Source organism: Heterodontus francisci, chromosome 36 (genome assembly GCF_036365525.1).
Source record: "Heterodontus francisci isolate sHetFra1 chromosome 36, sHetFra1.hap1, whole genome shotgun sequence".
NCBI lineage: Eukaryota > Metazoa > Chordata > Chondrichthyes > Heterodontiformes > Heterodontidae > Heterodontus > Heterodontus francisci.
The window spans coordinates 21,641,940-21,658,334 of record NC_090406.1 but is presented as its reverse complement, the minus strand read 5'-3'; the positions used below and the strand labels follow the sequence as shown (position 1 = coordinate 21,658,334).

The 16,395-nt window shown below is 38.9% G+C and overlaps 2 protein-coding genes across 3 annotated transcripts in view; one reads left to right on the top strand and one right to left on the bottom strand.

Annotated features, from left to right (window-relative positions):
* The window catches only part of LOC137351654 (uncharacterized), a 63,346-nt gene that overhangs the window by 43,829 nt on the left and 3,122 nt on the right, over positions 1 to 16,395 (top strand). The window lies entirely within an intron of this gene.
* rexo1 (REX1, RNA exonuclease 1 homolog) overlaps positions 13,399 to 16,395 on the bottom strand; it is a 112,896-nt gene continuing 109,899 nt past the window's right edge. For both annotated transcript variants that reach the window (XM_068016306.1, XM_068016308.1), the window contains 2 exons: positions 15,322 to 15,442; positions 13,399 to 13,994 (listed from right to left, as the gene is read on the bottom strand). In XM_068016306.1, the coding sequence (XP_067872407.1) occupies positions 13,906 to 13,994; positions 15,322 to 15,442 (210 nt within the window). In that variant the 3' untranslated portion in view covers positions 13,399 to 13,905. The remainder of the gene's footprint in view (positions 13,995 to 15,321; positions 15,443 to 16,395) is intronic.

The following is a 16,395-nucleotide window of genomic DNA, read 5'->3' as shown; positions in this document are numbered from 1 at the left end:
CATGCACTGGGGTTGAGATGATTGGCCTCCAACAACTACAACCTTCTTTCTTTGTGCCAGGTATGACTCTAACCAGTGGAGAGGTTTCCTCCTGATTCCCAATGACTTTAATTTTACTGCTTGGTCAAATGCTGTCACACTCACTTTCAGCTTTTTAAGTTTGAATTACCTATCTTCCATCCCATAACTGATGGAAACTTGTAATCTTGCATTAAACTAAGCTTGGCACAGGAATCTTATCTTTAGATGTATATTTAAGCTGGTTCTGTACTGCAATTGAATTTAAGCAACAGTCACTAAATCAAAACTAGACCAAAATATTTTTTTCGTCGTGGGCCCCTTTTGAAATTGATATGCGTGCTGTCACCATTGCAACATTTAGGATCGAAACTTTAATTACTCCCTACATGACCATAATGATGTTGAGGGCAGGGCAATGTTCCATTACAACAGATCTGCAGTTTCATCATGAGTTGATTGTGAACCTTTTTTATTCACTTGTGGAATGTGGGTGTCATTGGCTAGGCTAGCATTTATGGCCCATCTCTAATTGCCAATTTTTTTTTTTAAAAGAGCCAACCACATGGCTGTGGGCCTGGAGTCACATGTAGGCCAGACCAGGTAAGGACAGCAGATTTCCTTCCCTAAATGGCATTTGTGGACTAACCTTTAATTCCAGATTTATTAATTGAATTCAAATTTGGTGGGATTCGAACCCAAGTCCCCAGCGCATTAGATTGGGCTATGGATTACTAGTCCAATGACATTACCACTACACTACCTCCTCCCCAATACTATGCAGTACTATGGAACTGTGGTCAGAACGTACTATAAACACAGCTATGCACAAGTAGTCTCTACAGGGCACAAAGTACATTCAAGCATTCTTTTCTATGTATAAAATAAGTCATTTCTCATAATTTGCAACTTGTCATTTATATAGCACAGATTGACAATGGACCAGGAAGGAGCTTAAAAAAAAAATGACACGCCAGTTTGCACCTAAGCATTTCTCAGATTGCCAAAAGCATTTTCTGCCTTGAAAAACTTGATCAATTGATTGGACTTCCTCTGCAAGATTAATTTAATATAGCTACTGGATTATAATTGAGAATGGAACAGCAATAACAGCTGGCCAACACAAGGCATTTCTTTTCATAGTTGAGGGATAGAGTTGAAGTGCGAGTCCACTTTTACCAAGTCGGAAATAAAACTGCAGCCATATATTTTGTAGCCTTGACCATCAGCCTTGCTTTACTTAATTGGATTCATGTATCAGTGACATAGGCAAGCTGTTCCTCCCATGTCCAGTTAAAACTAGCATTACTATCACTGTGATAGGAAATAATCTCCAGCTCCTGTCAGATGGATAGTGAAGCAACTGGGCCTCTGTGCATAAACTTTCTTCAGGTCTATAGACAAGACCACCTGGATCATGTGAACATCTGGAAAACTTCAGCCTCTGTCAAATCGCTTTATCTATAATAGTCTTCACAAAACTGTGTGGTCCTTTCCTGCTGGGAGACCAACACCACTGATGATCAAGGGCTCCGGACAGCTGCATTACTCCCACTCCCAATATCTTGCATCTCTCTCTGGTTCACCATTATGGCAGCACTTTCATCCACCCCACTGCTGCACTCAACAATTCTCTCCCTTAAATCTCTGCCCCCGTCTTGTTCCCTCTCCCCATTTCAAAATTGATATCTTTGACAATACGTTCAGCCACTTTTCCTTCTTCCTTGCAAACTACTGCCCTCTGAGATCACTGTGCTCCTCCAATTCTGGTCACTTGCACATCCCTGATTTAATCACTCCACATCAGATTGTGGGACTGGAGGAGATTACAGAGACAGGGAGGGATGAGGACCTGGAGGTATTTGAAAGCAAGGATAAAAATTTTAATATCAAGGCATGGCTTAACCAGAAATCAGTGTAGGTTAATGAACAAAGGGGTGATGGGTGAAAGGGACTTGATGTGAGTTAGGACAGGGGCAGCAGAGTTTTGGATGACCTCAAGTTTACGGAGGGTAGAACATCGGAGCCCGGCATAAAAGTGTTGGAATAGTCAGTTGATTAGGGAAATAATATGACAATAAGGAACAAAAATAAATTTAATTAAAACTAGAATCCAACAACTTATTTATAAATGCATATTTTGTAAAGTTTTAATTCTCTTGCAGCCAGTCACCACCGGGATGATGAGGGATTCACCCATCCCACCACACCTTCCCCCAGGTTGAACTGACCTGCACATTGGTCGACATCAGTGCCTCATGTATATCAGCAGATGGCACAGTGGAAAAAAAAATATAGTAGTTTTATTTTATTTTCTCTGAAGGACAATCCACAGAACTCCATTTACCCATCCGACCAAGAAGGAAAGCTCACCTAACTTTAGAGGGCAGTAATCCTATTTCAATCCCAAACACCTGGTCAGGAGCTGTGCACTCTACTGATTTTTATATTTGGCTGCCATCAGTAATGTAAACAGGTAGTTTTCCATTGTCCTAGAAAATTACTTTAAACTTCTCACTGAAGCTTTAGTACCTTTCGACATTGGAAAGTATTCAGTATAAATGGCCAGTTTGAAGGCAGCATAAATAAAACAATGAAATAGCTTTTTGTAAAAACTATTCAAGAAAGTAAAATATAAAAAAAGAGAACTTACAGCTTTTATAACTTCAATCTCCTGAAGTGCTTCAGAACCAATGAAGTACTTTTGAATCGCAGTCATTGTTATAATGTATGAAAACACAACAGCCAATTTGAGCACAGGGCTGACAAACAGCATTGAAATAATAACCAATTTGTTTCAGTGATGCTGTTTGAGGGACACATGCTGGCTAGGACAGTGGACAACTCCAGTGCTGCTCTTCAAGTAGTGTCATTAAACATTTTATATCCACCCAAAAGGACAAGTGGGGGCTCCAATTAACAGCTCATCTGAAATCAAGCACCTCTGACTGTGCAATACTCCCTTAGTACTGCAGTAAAATGCCAGCCTAGATCATGTGCTCAAGTATCTGCAGTGAGAATGACGACTGGTTTTCAAACACTAAGAGCAAAATTTGATAAGCATGCCCCATGTGTAGTACTTATTGTACTGGACCAGCAATCCAGGAGTGTTCAGATCACAATGCGTAAAATTAAATTCAATACCTTTGGTCATTTGTGAGCTCGCAACAGAAAATCAGCATGTAAAACAACTCCATTGTCCTGAGACAGTTCACTAATGTCATACAGGGAAAGGAACCTACCACCCCTACCTAGTGTGGTCTCCACATGACTCCAGTCCCACACTATGCAGCTGATTCATTGCCTTCCTATGGCCCCTTGTTAATAGGAACATAATAATTGAGAGATGAAAAAAAGAGCAAGGTCCATCTAGTTCACTTCCTAACATTGTGGTAGCCCCATGTAACAATGGGGTGGTTGACTAACTGTTGAAATCTTAGCCTTCTACTACCCTGGTGTACATTTGTTTTACGTTTGTTTCCCCAAACTGAAAAATTGAAAACTAGCAGACATTATAACAGCATCCATATTACTCATATCTTTCAAAATCTTATCTCTTGATAACACATTCCTACCACAAGAACTGTGTACGTAAGGTGTGTACTACTTTTATGAACTATGGCTGCATATTCTTATAAAATGGATAGATTTGTACATTTAAATATACAACAGCCTCAAAATATCAACATAAACATACCCTTAATTTTACAATGGATTCTTAAAATATATGTACAAAAGTACATCTATTTGTAAAATAATTTCAAATTGCAAATGCACATTCAAGACCCCAATACAAACGTTTATTTCGTGGTCTCATAACACATTGCTGAAAAAAGCAATGTGATCAACATTTACAGAGGAAAACGAGTTTACTACTCAAAGCAACTAGATTCAAAAAATACATTTTGCAGAACTTACATTTATATACTGTAGCACATAATATAGCAAGTGACACAAAGTCAAGATATTACAGGCAACCATCTTTTGATATTACAGTAACTGTCACAGAGCTTTGCAATAAAGAGCTACTTTTCAATACATTGACAAAATTACTACAGATCAAAGCCATTTGGGCTATCCTAGTTTATCTAACAAAAACAACTTGTATTGATATAGCAGCTTCAATGTAATAAAACATCCAAAGGCACTTCACAGGCATGTTATAAAGGAAGATTTGACACCAAGCCACATAAGTATACATTACAGCAGATGACTCAAAGCTTGGTCAGAGGTAGGTTTTAAGGAGCATTTTAAACAGATGAAAGAGAGGTAGAAGACAGAATGGCTTAGGGAGGGAATTTCAGAGCTTATGGCCAAGGCAATTGGAGGTATGGGCCCAATAGTGGGGCGATTAAAATCAGGGATGCTCAAGAGGAGCACAGAAATCTTAGGAGGTTGTGGGACTGGAAGACATTAGAGATGGTGAGGGGTGAAACCATGGACGGTTTTGAAAACAAGGATGAGAATTTTAAAATCAAAGCGTTGCTTAACCAGAAGGCAATTTGGATCAGCAAGCCTGTGGATGAGGGGTGAACTGGACTTGGTGCGAGTAAGGAGACAAACGCAGGGTTCTGGATGACCTCAAGTTTACATAGAGTAGAATGTGGGAGGCTGACCAGGAGTGCATTGGAAGTGTCAAGTATAGAGGTAACAAAAGCATGGACAAAGTTTTCAGCAATAGATGAGCTGAGGCAGGGACAGAATCTACTGTCTCACTATTTATGCATCTGATAGGTTCTCAAAATAAGTTTAATCACCATAACCCTTTACAGGAGTCCTATCCATGCATTGTGTGAAGAACTTCCTGACAGTTCTATTTTCCTTAACTAAATTGAGTGGAAAGGGGGCTACAGGTACAAATGAAAGTTAATTTTTACATTTACCTTTTCCATACTGTCCATATCCCTCTACGAGATCGCCTCTCCTATGCTGCCTTAAGACTATAACATCCAGGTCTTCCAATACTCAGACCTCTAACAATAAGCAAGTCTTATTCTTCCTTCCCTGCACCGCCTGCAATACCTGAATGCCTTCTCCCGGCCTCACCTCCCACTTGTGTCACAGTGACCAGAACTGGACAATATTAAAGATGCAGCCTGACCAGGGCACTATACATTTTAATCATGACTTGCATTGTGCCATTTTGGCCTTATAATTTTAATACTAATTGATTTTGTAGATTGTTGCTCTGCATTTGTTGGTTGGGTGTGTTGAATGTCAAATCCACTAAGAACTGATAGCTAAGAAAGTTGGGGAAAAAACTATTTCAATAGAATTCATAAAGTAGGCGTTGCCCACTTTCCTTCCAATGCACAGTATTTTACATGTCTGTATGAAACAGGGTTGTCCAACATACGGCCCGCGGATGTATTGCAGAGATGAGGAATTGTCCATTGTCTTCTTTCAGACCGACTTTTTAATAAAATTCCGCTGTCAGTTTCACAGTTGACAAGTCTGACATCAGGAACAGCAGTTTCCCAACTTTGGACAAATTCGGGTGTTTCTGGCAGCTTCCAACTTTAAAAAAAAAGTGGCCCTAGAACTGACCTTTGGGGAACACCACTACCGATCATCCTCCAGGCTGAAAAACAACAATTTACCAAGACTCGCTGTTTTCTGTCTGTAAGCCAAGTTTTTTTAAAAATCCAATTGGACCCTGACCCCCCTATTCCTTGAGCCTCAATTTTGTTAACCAGCCTTTTATGTAGTACTTTACCAAATACTTTAAAATCCTTTTGGACAACATTCACTATATTCGCTTCTTCAATCTTGTCTGTTAATTCATCAAAAAATTCAATTAGCCAAGCATGATCTGCCTTTTACGAATTCATGCTGGCTGTCCTCAATTAACTCAAACCTCTCCAAGTGCCTGTTGATGTTCCCCCAATTATTGTTTCTAAAACCTTACCCACCATTGATGTTAAACTAACTGGCTTGTAGTTTTTAAGAACTGTTCTTACACCCTTCCTGGAATAAGGATGACACATTTGCCACTCTCCAATCTTCTGGTACCTCCCCCATATTTAGGAAAGCTTGGAAGATTATGGCAAGACCTTCCATTATCTCCACTCCCACTTCCTTTAGCAACCTGCGATACAAGCCATCTGGGACCAGGTGACTTATCTACCCTAAGCATAGCTAGCCTTTCCAGTACCTCCTCCCTCTCAATTTTTACCCTATCCATTGCCTCTACTCCCTCAGTTTCTACCCAGGTCAGATTCCTCTTCCTTAATAAACACTGATACAAAGTACTTGAACACATTCACCTAGCCATTACTTTTAAGCATATATCACCCTCTTTGACCTGAATAGGCCCCACTCCACCTACTATTTACATGCAAGTGGAAGATTTTCCCTTTTATGTAGACTGCCATTCTATTTTCATATTCTCGCTTTGCCAGTCTCATTTTCTTCTTCACCTCCCCACAACTTTGTATTTGGCCTGGTTCTCACTTGAATTCACCTGGCATGCATCATACACCCTCTTTGCATTTCATCATAAACACCAAAGCCTTTGACCTCGTCAGCAGACGTGGTCGCCTCAGACTACTAGCAAAGATTGGATGTCCACCAAAGCTACTAAGCATCACCTCATTCCATGACAATATGAAAGGTATAATTCAGCATAGCGGTGCCTCATCAGACCCCTTTCCTATCCTGAGTGGCATGAAACAGGGCTGTGTTCTCGCACCTGCACTGTTTGGGATCTTCTTCTCCCTGCTGCTCTCACATGCGTTCCAGTCTTCAGAAGAAGGAATTTTCCTCCACACAAGATCAGATGGCAGGTTGTTCAACCTTGCCCGTCTAAGAGCTAAGACCAAAGTACAGATGGTCCTCATCAGGGAACTCCTCTTTGCTGACGATGCTGCATTAACATCCCACACAGAAGAGTGTCTGCAGAGACTCATCGACAGGATTGCGGCTGCCTGCAACGAATTTGGCCTAACCATCAGCCTCAAGAAAACGAACATCATGGGACAGGACGTCAGAAATGTTCCATCCATCAATATCGGCGATCACACTCTGGAAGTGGTTCAAGAGTTCACCTACCTAGGCTCAACTATCACCAGTAACCTGTCTCTCAATACAGAATTAAACAAGCGCATGAGAAAGGCGTCCGCTGCTATGTCCAGACTGGCCAAGAGTGTGTGGGAAAATGGCGCACTGACACGGAACACAAAAGTCCGAGTGTATCGAACCTGTGTCCTCAGTGCCTTGCATTACGGCGAGGCTTGGACAACGTATGACAGCCAAGAGCGACATCTCAATTCATTCCATCTTCGCTGCTTCTGGAGAATCCTTGGCATCAGGTGGCAGGACCGTATCCCCAACACAGAAGTCGAGGTGGCCAACATCCCCAGCATGTACACCCTACTGAGCCAGCGGCGCTTGAGATGGTTTGGCCATGTGAGCCGCATGGAAAATGGCAGGATCCCCAAGGACACATTCTACAGCGAGCTCGTCACTGGTATCAGACCCACTGGCCGTCCATATCTCCGCTTTAAAGACGTCTGCAAATGCGACATTAAGTCCTGTGGCATTGACAAGTCGTGGGAGTCTATTGCCAGTAATTGTCAGAGCTGGCAGACAGCCGTCAAGGCGGGGCTAAAAAGTAGCGAGTCGAAGAGACTTAGCTGTTGACAGGAAAAAAAGAGAGAAGCGCAAGGGGAGAGCCAACTGTGTAACAGCCCCGACAACCAATTTTATCTGCAGCGCCTGTGGAAGAGTCTGTTACTCTAGAATTGGCCTTTATAGCCACTCCAAGCACTGCTGCACAAACCACTGACCACCTCCAGGCGCTTACCCATTGTCTCTTGAGACAAGGAGGCCAAAGAAGATAATCTCTATTTCCCTCGCCATCCAAGGAGCCCTGGTTTTGGTTCCCCTACCTTGTTGGAATGCACCCAACCTGTAATTGAAGCATCTCTTCATTAAAGATAACCCATTGTTCTGGTGTAGTTTTTCCTGTCAGTCTTTGGTAAAGTACTAAGAATGATGTCAACTTTGATTGGGGCACCCCTTTCAGTATATCCCTCCCCCACCCCAAAAAACATACCTCCAGTAAGTTTTCTACTTCACCAATTAAAAAAAAAAATCTATGTTCAAGATCTCAACTTTGAGCTTAACTAGTAGCCTTTAATATGAAACTTTGTCAAATACTTTCTGCAATATATCTTGAAGTCCAACTGAATGTCACATTCTCGGAAGTCAAGATTGGTCAAGCATGATCTAATGTTGACAGCCATGTACTGTGTTATTATTGTACAAAAATAATGAGTTTATACCTGATAATTAATTCCATTATTTTACATGGGATTTAAAACATTCTCCCAATGTCTTGGCTATTACTTTTTTTTCAGTTTTATGAAGGCTACTGATTGACAGCAGAGAAAAGTGACTCCGAGTAGTTAAATGTACCTCCCATCAGGTTGACAAAAGGAGTGGCACTGAAGTCCATTGAGCTGTATGTGGCCTGACTTGTCCAACTATTAGCTAAACACAGCTTGGGGAATGAAAACCAATTTAAAAAGAAACTTCTGTGGCCAACATGAAACTGTTTTTTTTTTGTAATTCTTAGCCAATAGACTCAGCATAATTAAATGACAGCTGAAACATGAAAGGGTTTCATTTAGTTTCACAATTACAATTTGGTGCACATCTTCAATTCACATTTGCTAATTAAATTAGGTATTCAACATCACTAAATCCTTAACTGTACCTTCAGAAATTAAGTATATTGACAAATTTAGATACAACTTACATTCCAACATTGTTTATATTTGTTATAAAAGCTAACTGAAATTAAGGTGGACAATATATTTTATGTATGCAGAGCAGGTGAAAACTGGATTTCTAAAATTTGCATTAGCTTTATCTTTCTACAACAGATGCTCAGCCAATCTGTCCAAGGTTAATTTGATAATCACCAATCAATATAGAAATTAACATTGGTATTCACTGGTCAGTTAAGCACTTAAAAGCTCTTTACTGCTCTGGAAAACTCAATTGGTGATCAATACCACCACAATGTAGCTTTTCAACTTCAAGAAACAGATGACAACATACCATGTGCTTCCAAAAGCACAATAAAGAAAAAGTTAAAAGACTTCCTGATTACCAAAATCGATCTCCTTGGTCACCTATAACCCCAAAGGTCATAGTCATTGTATGGAGGTCAACAGATGAGGCTGTCCTCAAGGGGGAAAAAAAAACCTACATAGATCAGACGTTCATCCAAAACCTGAGCTTTTCTACTCATCATGATTTATAACAGTTTAAGATAAAACATCAGTAACTGTTTTAAAGGGTCGCAATGTAATGAAATTCTTCAATTAAATAAACTGTTGCACTGGTGAATTACTTGCACAAGCTGCTTAAAAATGATAGCATTCAATGCTTTTCCAACTTTAATGCTAAAAAAAAAAATCTTAGTATGGTGTGATTTTCATCTTTTTATTTAAGGTATTCTTTTCATCCGTTTAGAAGCAGACTTTAAACCACCAAACTTGCACTCATCCATAATTATGTAACCAAGCCAATTTTAATCAATGATCAACACCAATTGATGCATTCAGCGTTAGTTATAATTCTTAACGTCCACTTGAATATTTCAAATTTTTATTTTACTTCCCGTTTATTACCCATATGGGTTGCTTTGCTGCCATTCAACCTCTTTCTGCAATTTTGGATCATTGATTTATCCACTGATTTGTTGTTTGACAACTTTTTTTTGGGGGGGGTGGGGGAGGGAAAAGAGAGATATCACAGGAAAAGTGTGTTAGATTGAAAGTCCTCTGCCCCAACCCCCTCCCAAAAAAATTAGGTTGAATAGTTGATCACAGAATTCCTTGTCATTAATTCCCGAGAAAAGCAATGAGACATAAACTATCTCCTCAAAACTACCCAGTTGGCAGTAGGTGTTCTGTTATTAATGCTAGCAGGCTCATTGCAGCAATTTTTCATTTTCACTGTAACTGCAGTGTACCTTAAATAGCCATTTTAACACTAAAGTGTAAAGCAAGTGCACAAGCAGTTTGCATTTAAAAAAAAAGTTTATTGCAAAACAGGGAATGTAAATTACTACAGAATATATATATATATATATATATACATATACTTACAGCTCCACCTCAATGTTTAATAGATGCTACAGAAGTTTAGTTTTCTATCCTATGTGCAAGATGTGGTTTAAAATTCAGTACTGTATTTAAATTTAATCAAGTCTTTCCAAATTATTAGCAATAATTTTCTGTTCAGAAACCACTCAAAAAGGCCTAGGAATAGAACTTTTTAATACTAAGTATTTACATAACTTGCTGCATTCTCATGCTTACTGTACATCAGGGCTCTGCATTGACTCACAGAACATAGCTCATACTTCAATTGATTATTCTCGTAGAAGTTTCGTACTTTACATCCAAAATTAAACATGTAGAAAAAAAATCACAAACCTTTAAACATGTAGTACATTAAACCAATTAAAATATTCAGAGTTTTCATGTTTTAGTACTCTTTGAAGGGTCTTTAAAACAAAGTGATGACACTTTTCAATATTTTCTCCACCTCATGTACATTTCAAATGAAACTTGTTCACCATTTACTGTCATTCTTAGTACTTATGATAATGAAACGGAATAATCCTTCTCCTCCAAACTTGCAAACTTTGCTACCATTTATAACACAGCTTTACTAATGTGCATATTTCCTCATTTCTCTCCACCAATAAATTTCAAAGAAGTTTGACTTCCTGCCCACTTTTTCCTAGGATGATATGGCTGTGTGGCCCATAGGTTTCTCTCTCACAGCAAGGTTCTGATGTTGTTCAACAATAGCAAGCAAGAGGTGCAACTCTACAGGACAGCTTTGCTTTGTCCTGAAATGAACTATTGTGTTATCATGCAGTAGCTTATTTAATTGGTAATCTAGAAGCTGGTTTGCTGAAACAGAATGAGTGCCAGTGGAGGCAGGGAATCAAACTCAGACCATCTGAATAGAGGCCTGGCCATCTCAAGTAACTACTATCCCAAATTATTTAAAACCTGGCATAATGTGGGAAGAAACTGCTCAATTATTGCCAACAGAGGACAGACAAGGCATACATTAAGAGTTTTAAGAGAATTCACCTTTATTCCCTTGTCATTACTTGGTAACTGAACACCTTTTCTGAAATCCTGAAATAAGCCAAAAGATAAAACTGAACAGTGATTTTTTTTTGGCTGTCCACTTTGTGCATTTAACAAAAAAAATGTAAAGACAGAAATGGGAACACAGTTTTCCCATTTGCTCCTTTCTCAACCCCTTTTGAGTTTAATTCCACATATGCCCGGCAGCACTCCAGCACTTCATTTAAGTGGCCAGTGTTTGAAGGTGATTGTCATTTGCAGCCCTTCAAAGTAAAGTCAGATTCTGAACTCACCAGACATCCATTAATATGCCCTTTCTAGCAGTAGCTACTGGACAGCAATCAAGTAGAGGAACCAGAGGTGATTTGTGCTCTTAGGTTAAGGAAAAGATCAAAGGCAAACTATGGTGGCCCAACTGCTGCTCTAACTGAGATCAGCTAACTCGGTTCAAACTCAGGACTAGAATCTAGGACCTTTTATATGGCTTCGGACTACAATGCAAGATGCATTTGCCCACTTAGTCATTAAGGAAGCTCCATGAAAAGAAGAAATAAGATGCTAACTTTTCCTCAACATGAGTATTTAGTGCAGATATTTGTCTTTATTTACTATTTAGAGTGATAAAAAAGACATGTTAAAGCATCACCTGCCCATCCAACCTGAAAGTACTAAATCATGTAAGGTATAGATCCATGTAAACTGAGAGCCCTCCAGTACCCCACCTTGGTCTTCATCAGTTACCCTTGCAGATATACTGTTAGTTGTTAATAATTAGAATGGGAACCCAGACTGATTTTCCCTTTCTTAGCTCAGAGGCTAGATGTGGTACCCTTATTGCTACCCACTGAAATTAAACAATGCAGCATAGATAAGGGACAAATCCTGAAACCGTTCTGGCCTGTATGTTCTTTTCCACATTGAATAATAAATCAACTGACCTTTCAGGGAGCCTGCAGTAATTTTCCTAACCAATAAAATTTATTTATTTATACTGTTGCAGCTGAATTTTCTCCTGCAACATTAGCCCTTTGTCACATGATGCAACATACCCAAAGTTACGTCATGACTATCATACTACCTCAAGTTTAGACTGAAAACCACTGCCTTCGAAAAAAAAGTTCATGGCAGACTCGAGTGTGCCAAGCCACTTAAGTATATTAACAACTGCTGTTTTAGGCATATGTAAAACAGTTACAAGGTACAACACAATCTTAGGGTTCCAGTGATATTCATAAACTGCTGTCAAACAGTTTAGGAAACTTTAGAATACCTGTAATCTCTCTAGTGTTTCAGCCTTGAACACACACACACGCACACACACACGCGTAAACTTTAAAAAAGATAATATTGACTGGATAAGTGAGAAAATCAACTGCAGCTATCAGGACATGATTATTCTGCAGGTCAAACATCGCCACGTGCAACTAAAGTACTGTCTGAATTCTCATTAGAGCAAGTGTTTAGTGCTATCATAGAAGCTTTTTAAGCAAGTTCAAGTCATCTAATATTCAGCCTATAAAGCACTGTTTCTATTTTATAAAGACATATTACCACTGAGGTACAATTTTAAGCTACTAAAAAACAACCAAACATTTACCGTAAAAATAATTACATCCCATTTAACAGTTCAGTCCAACTTTCTTTCTAAAATGCACTGAGATTTGAGACTTATTCACAAAAGATGTAGTGGAGTGTGTCCATGTTTTATGCTGCAGCTAAACAATTACATTTTTATGATATATTCACTAAAAATGCTCCCCAACAATTTCTCTCATTTCAGATGCAACAATTGGTGCGATAGAAACTAGGATACAGCAACAAAAAGGAAATCACCTGGGAAATACATATAGAATCAATCTAGTAACAAAGCCACAATAAATCTGTCAGAATGGAATTAGGCTGTAACATATCAGGCAGTGCAATAGATATGAAATTGGGAGGCAATATGTCTTTGTTGGTCTACAATTGTCTCAATATGGACCCACGTGGCCAATTAAAAGGCATAACAGAGGGGTGAGGTTAGGCTTAATGAAAACAAGAGACAAAAAAGATGGTCAGTCTGACCTAACATTTAGAGTGGAACGAGAAAGGAGGAAGAAAGTGACATCCGAGCAACAACTCAAAAGTTTGCTGTATTCAAAGTTAAAACATAATGTAACTGTAAACATGAAAGACAATATACCAAGTCACTCTTACAAAAACTCTTCTGAAAAATTGTGTGCAGCTAAAGTGAAAAAGTTATTCAGCAGGCATTACATATAAAAGAATCAGATTTTTAATCCTTTCAACACTGAAAATCACATAACAAACACTGAAGAAATGAAACAGAAAAGTTAAGAAAAAGCATACTCTATCTTTGGGTCAATAGTCAAAATGTTTTTCTTCAATCGCATTTAAAAAAAAATCCACTGGCTTTGTATTGTTTAGTTATACTTACCATACGTACTAGTTGCTTAGCAGCAAGAATGACTGCATTTCTCGGAATGCCACTTTAAAGAAATGTCAAAATGCTACCAAGTCTAATTGTGGTCACTGAACATTTACAATGGGTGTGGAGCAATTTTTCTGACAAGATCTCTACATGTATAAAAACAAATAAATACTGTAAACAAAAAAGGCAGTTTTTGGATCATCTTTTAACAGCCTAAATTTTGCCTTTTGTTCTGCAAAACAATTGCAAATCACAACATCCACATCACATCATATTCCTTATGAGTTTTGTTGGCAACGTCAGTCCTTTATACATGTGACAAGACAGGAGATGTCATCTTCTCAGTTTTGCATCTTCTTTTAATCGCCACATCATTAACTCCATGCAGGCACTTGCATCTTCGCTGGAATCATGTCCTTCAACTAGTAACAAAAACAAAAAGAATTATTGAGATTACTTATAATGGCCTAGAATTCTCAAAGCCCACAGCGAAGCAGCGTGCAGTGTTTAATAGCGTTCATAGTCACATTACTTGAAGGTGATATCTTATTATAACTAGCCGGAGAACAAGCCGAAGTAATAATTGATTATATAAAAGTCAATTTCAATGCATTACATTTTCTACATCACCAGATATTATCTGAATTGTACATGGAGAAAAAAAAAACATTGTTAATAGAGATGGTAATATGCTGAAAGCTGGAAAATTGGTCAGGGCACAGGTCAGGGCGAATAGTGGGTCTCAACACTCCAGGAATAATTTTTAATCCAATACAAGCAGCTGGGTGAAAAGCCACATTTCTTTGACGACTCTGAAGGGTTACCAAGGATACTGAATATTGCTGTCTCAAATCAGTTCCAAGACAACATGATTCCACAGCAAAGACGTACTATCCTTAAAATTACAAAGGGCTGAAAATTAAGAAATTAAGTTGGTGTTAGAAATGGAATTCATGCTTGTGATTCACCAATTGTGGTAGTGTATTATGCAGCATTGCCCTTCCTATGTGTTGGTATTAATTTTATTTTATCCTTTTTGAAAATATATAATTTATTCCCACAACCGCACTCTCTAACCAAGAAAGAATGAACAATCAAGAAAGAATGGGTAATCCTTGACCAGGCCTCTACTCCACAACCATCCACGAGGAAATAATGAAACTGTGGCTTAGGGCTATTTGTTGTCTTACTGTCCTACTCACAGCAATGATATTCAACAGTTATGAATCCAACAAGATAGACTGCATTATATAGAGAAAGTCTAAGTTCAATAATTAAAAAATGTTTGAAATGTTAAAAATCTATGAGATACAAAGGAACTTTCAATGAACTTTGAACTATGGCATAATAACCAGTCTCTTTCCAGTGGACAGACGACAGACAGCCTTAGCACTGTAGCAAATTTCTTGAACAGATGGTATGTGATCTTTTAAAAAAATTGCATCCAAAAATGTTATTTGATTCCTCCCAAGCTTTTACAAGCTGAAAAACTAAGTGCTTTCCAACACAATAGCACATATTTCAGATCTTCAAAAGGAAGAATTAGGCATCTGTATATCAGTCTAGAGGAGTTATGGGACATTTATGGTATGGTCAGACATTATACATGCAACAATTCCAAAGCCTAAATTATACTCATGCTTTGGATAATTTTTTTTTTTTTATACACATAATTAGACCATCTAGATCCCAGTCCCGACTGCTTTCATTCACAGAAGATACACGGCCTTTTCTTCAACTACCACGTACCATTATCCTGGATGATGCGTTTGAGGTAGTCTGCCATCAAATTTTTCAGTGCTCTTTTGTATGGCAATCCCAGTCGATGTGGAAACACAATTGCTGTGTCAATCACTGTGCTATGTATAAGCTGAAGGAGAAGAAATGCAGTTTAATGATTCTATGTTTATACTGCGTCAATCCTGCCACTTATTCCCACCACAGTAAATAGGAATCAATTTCTTACCATGTTTATTTTGAACTTTTCACTAAACTATACTTCAACTTAACATTTAATCAACAGCTTATATTTATCTAGCAACTTTAAGGTAATAAAACACCCCAAGATGTTTCACAATAGCATTATCAAACAAAATTCGACACCAAACCACCTAAGGAGCTATCAGGACATAAACAAAAGCTTGGTCAAAGAGATAAGTTTTAATGAGCATTGTAAAGGGGGAAGGAGAGGAGGTGCATGGTGGTTTAGGGAGTGAATTCCCAAGCTTAAGGCTTAGCCAGTTGAAGGCATGGCTGCTTATAGTGCAGCAATTAAAATAGAGGATGTGCAAAGGGCCAGAATTGGAGGAGAGCAGAAATCTAGGAGGGTTGTAGGATTCAAAGAAATTACAGAGATAGGGAGGGGTCAGGCCATGGAGGGATTTGAAAACAAGGATGAGAATTTAAAAATTGAGACGTTGCCAGACAGGGAGCCAATGCAGGTCAGAGAGCACAGGGATGGTAGATGAATAGAATTTGGTGTGAATTAGGATGCAGGCAGCAGAGATTTGGATGAGCTCAAGTATACGAAGAGTGGAAGATGAGAGGCAAGCCAGGAGAAGATTGGAATGGTCAAGTCTTGAAGTAACAAAGAAATGGTTGAGGGTTTCACCAGCTCATAAGCTGTGGCAGGGGTGGAGACTGTCAATTCTGCAGGTGGAAATAGCGGCACTGACGACTGAGAGGAGCTTCTGACCACACATCTACTCTATCAAATATGACACCAAGGCTGTGCATTGTCTGGTTGAACCTCATACAGTGGCTTGTGGCAGGGACGGAGTAGGCGGCTAGGGAAAGGAGTTCGTGGCAGGGACCGAAGACAAT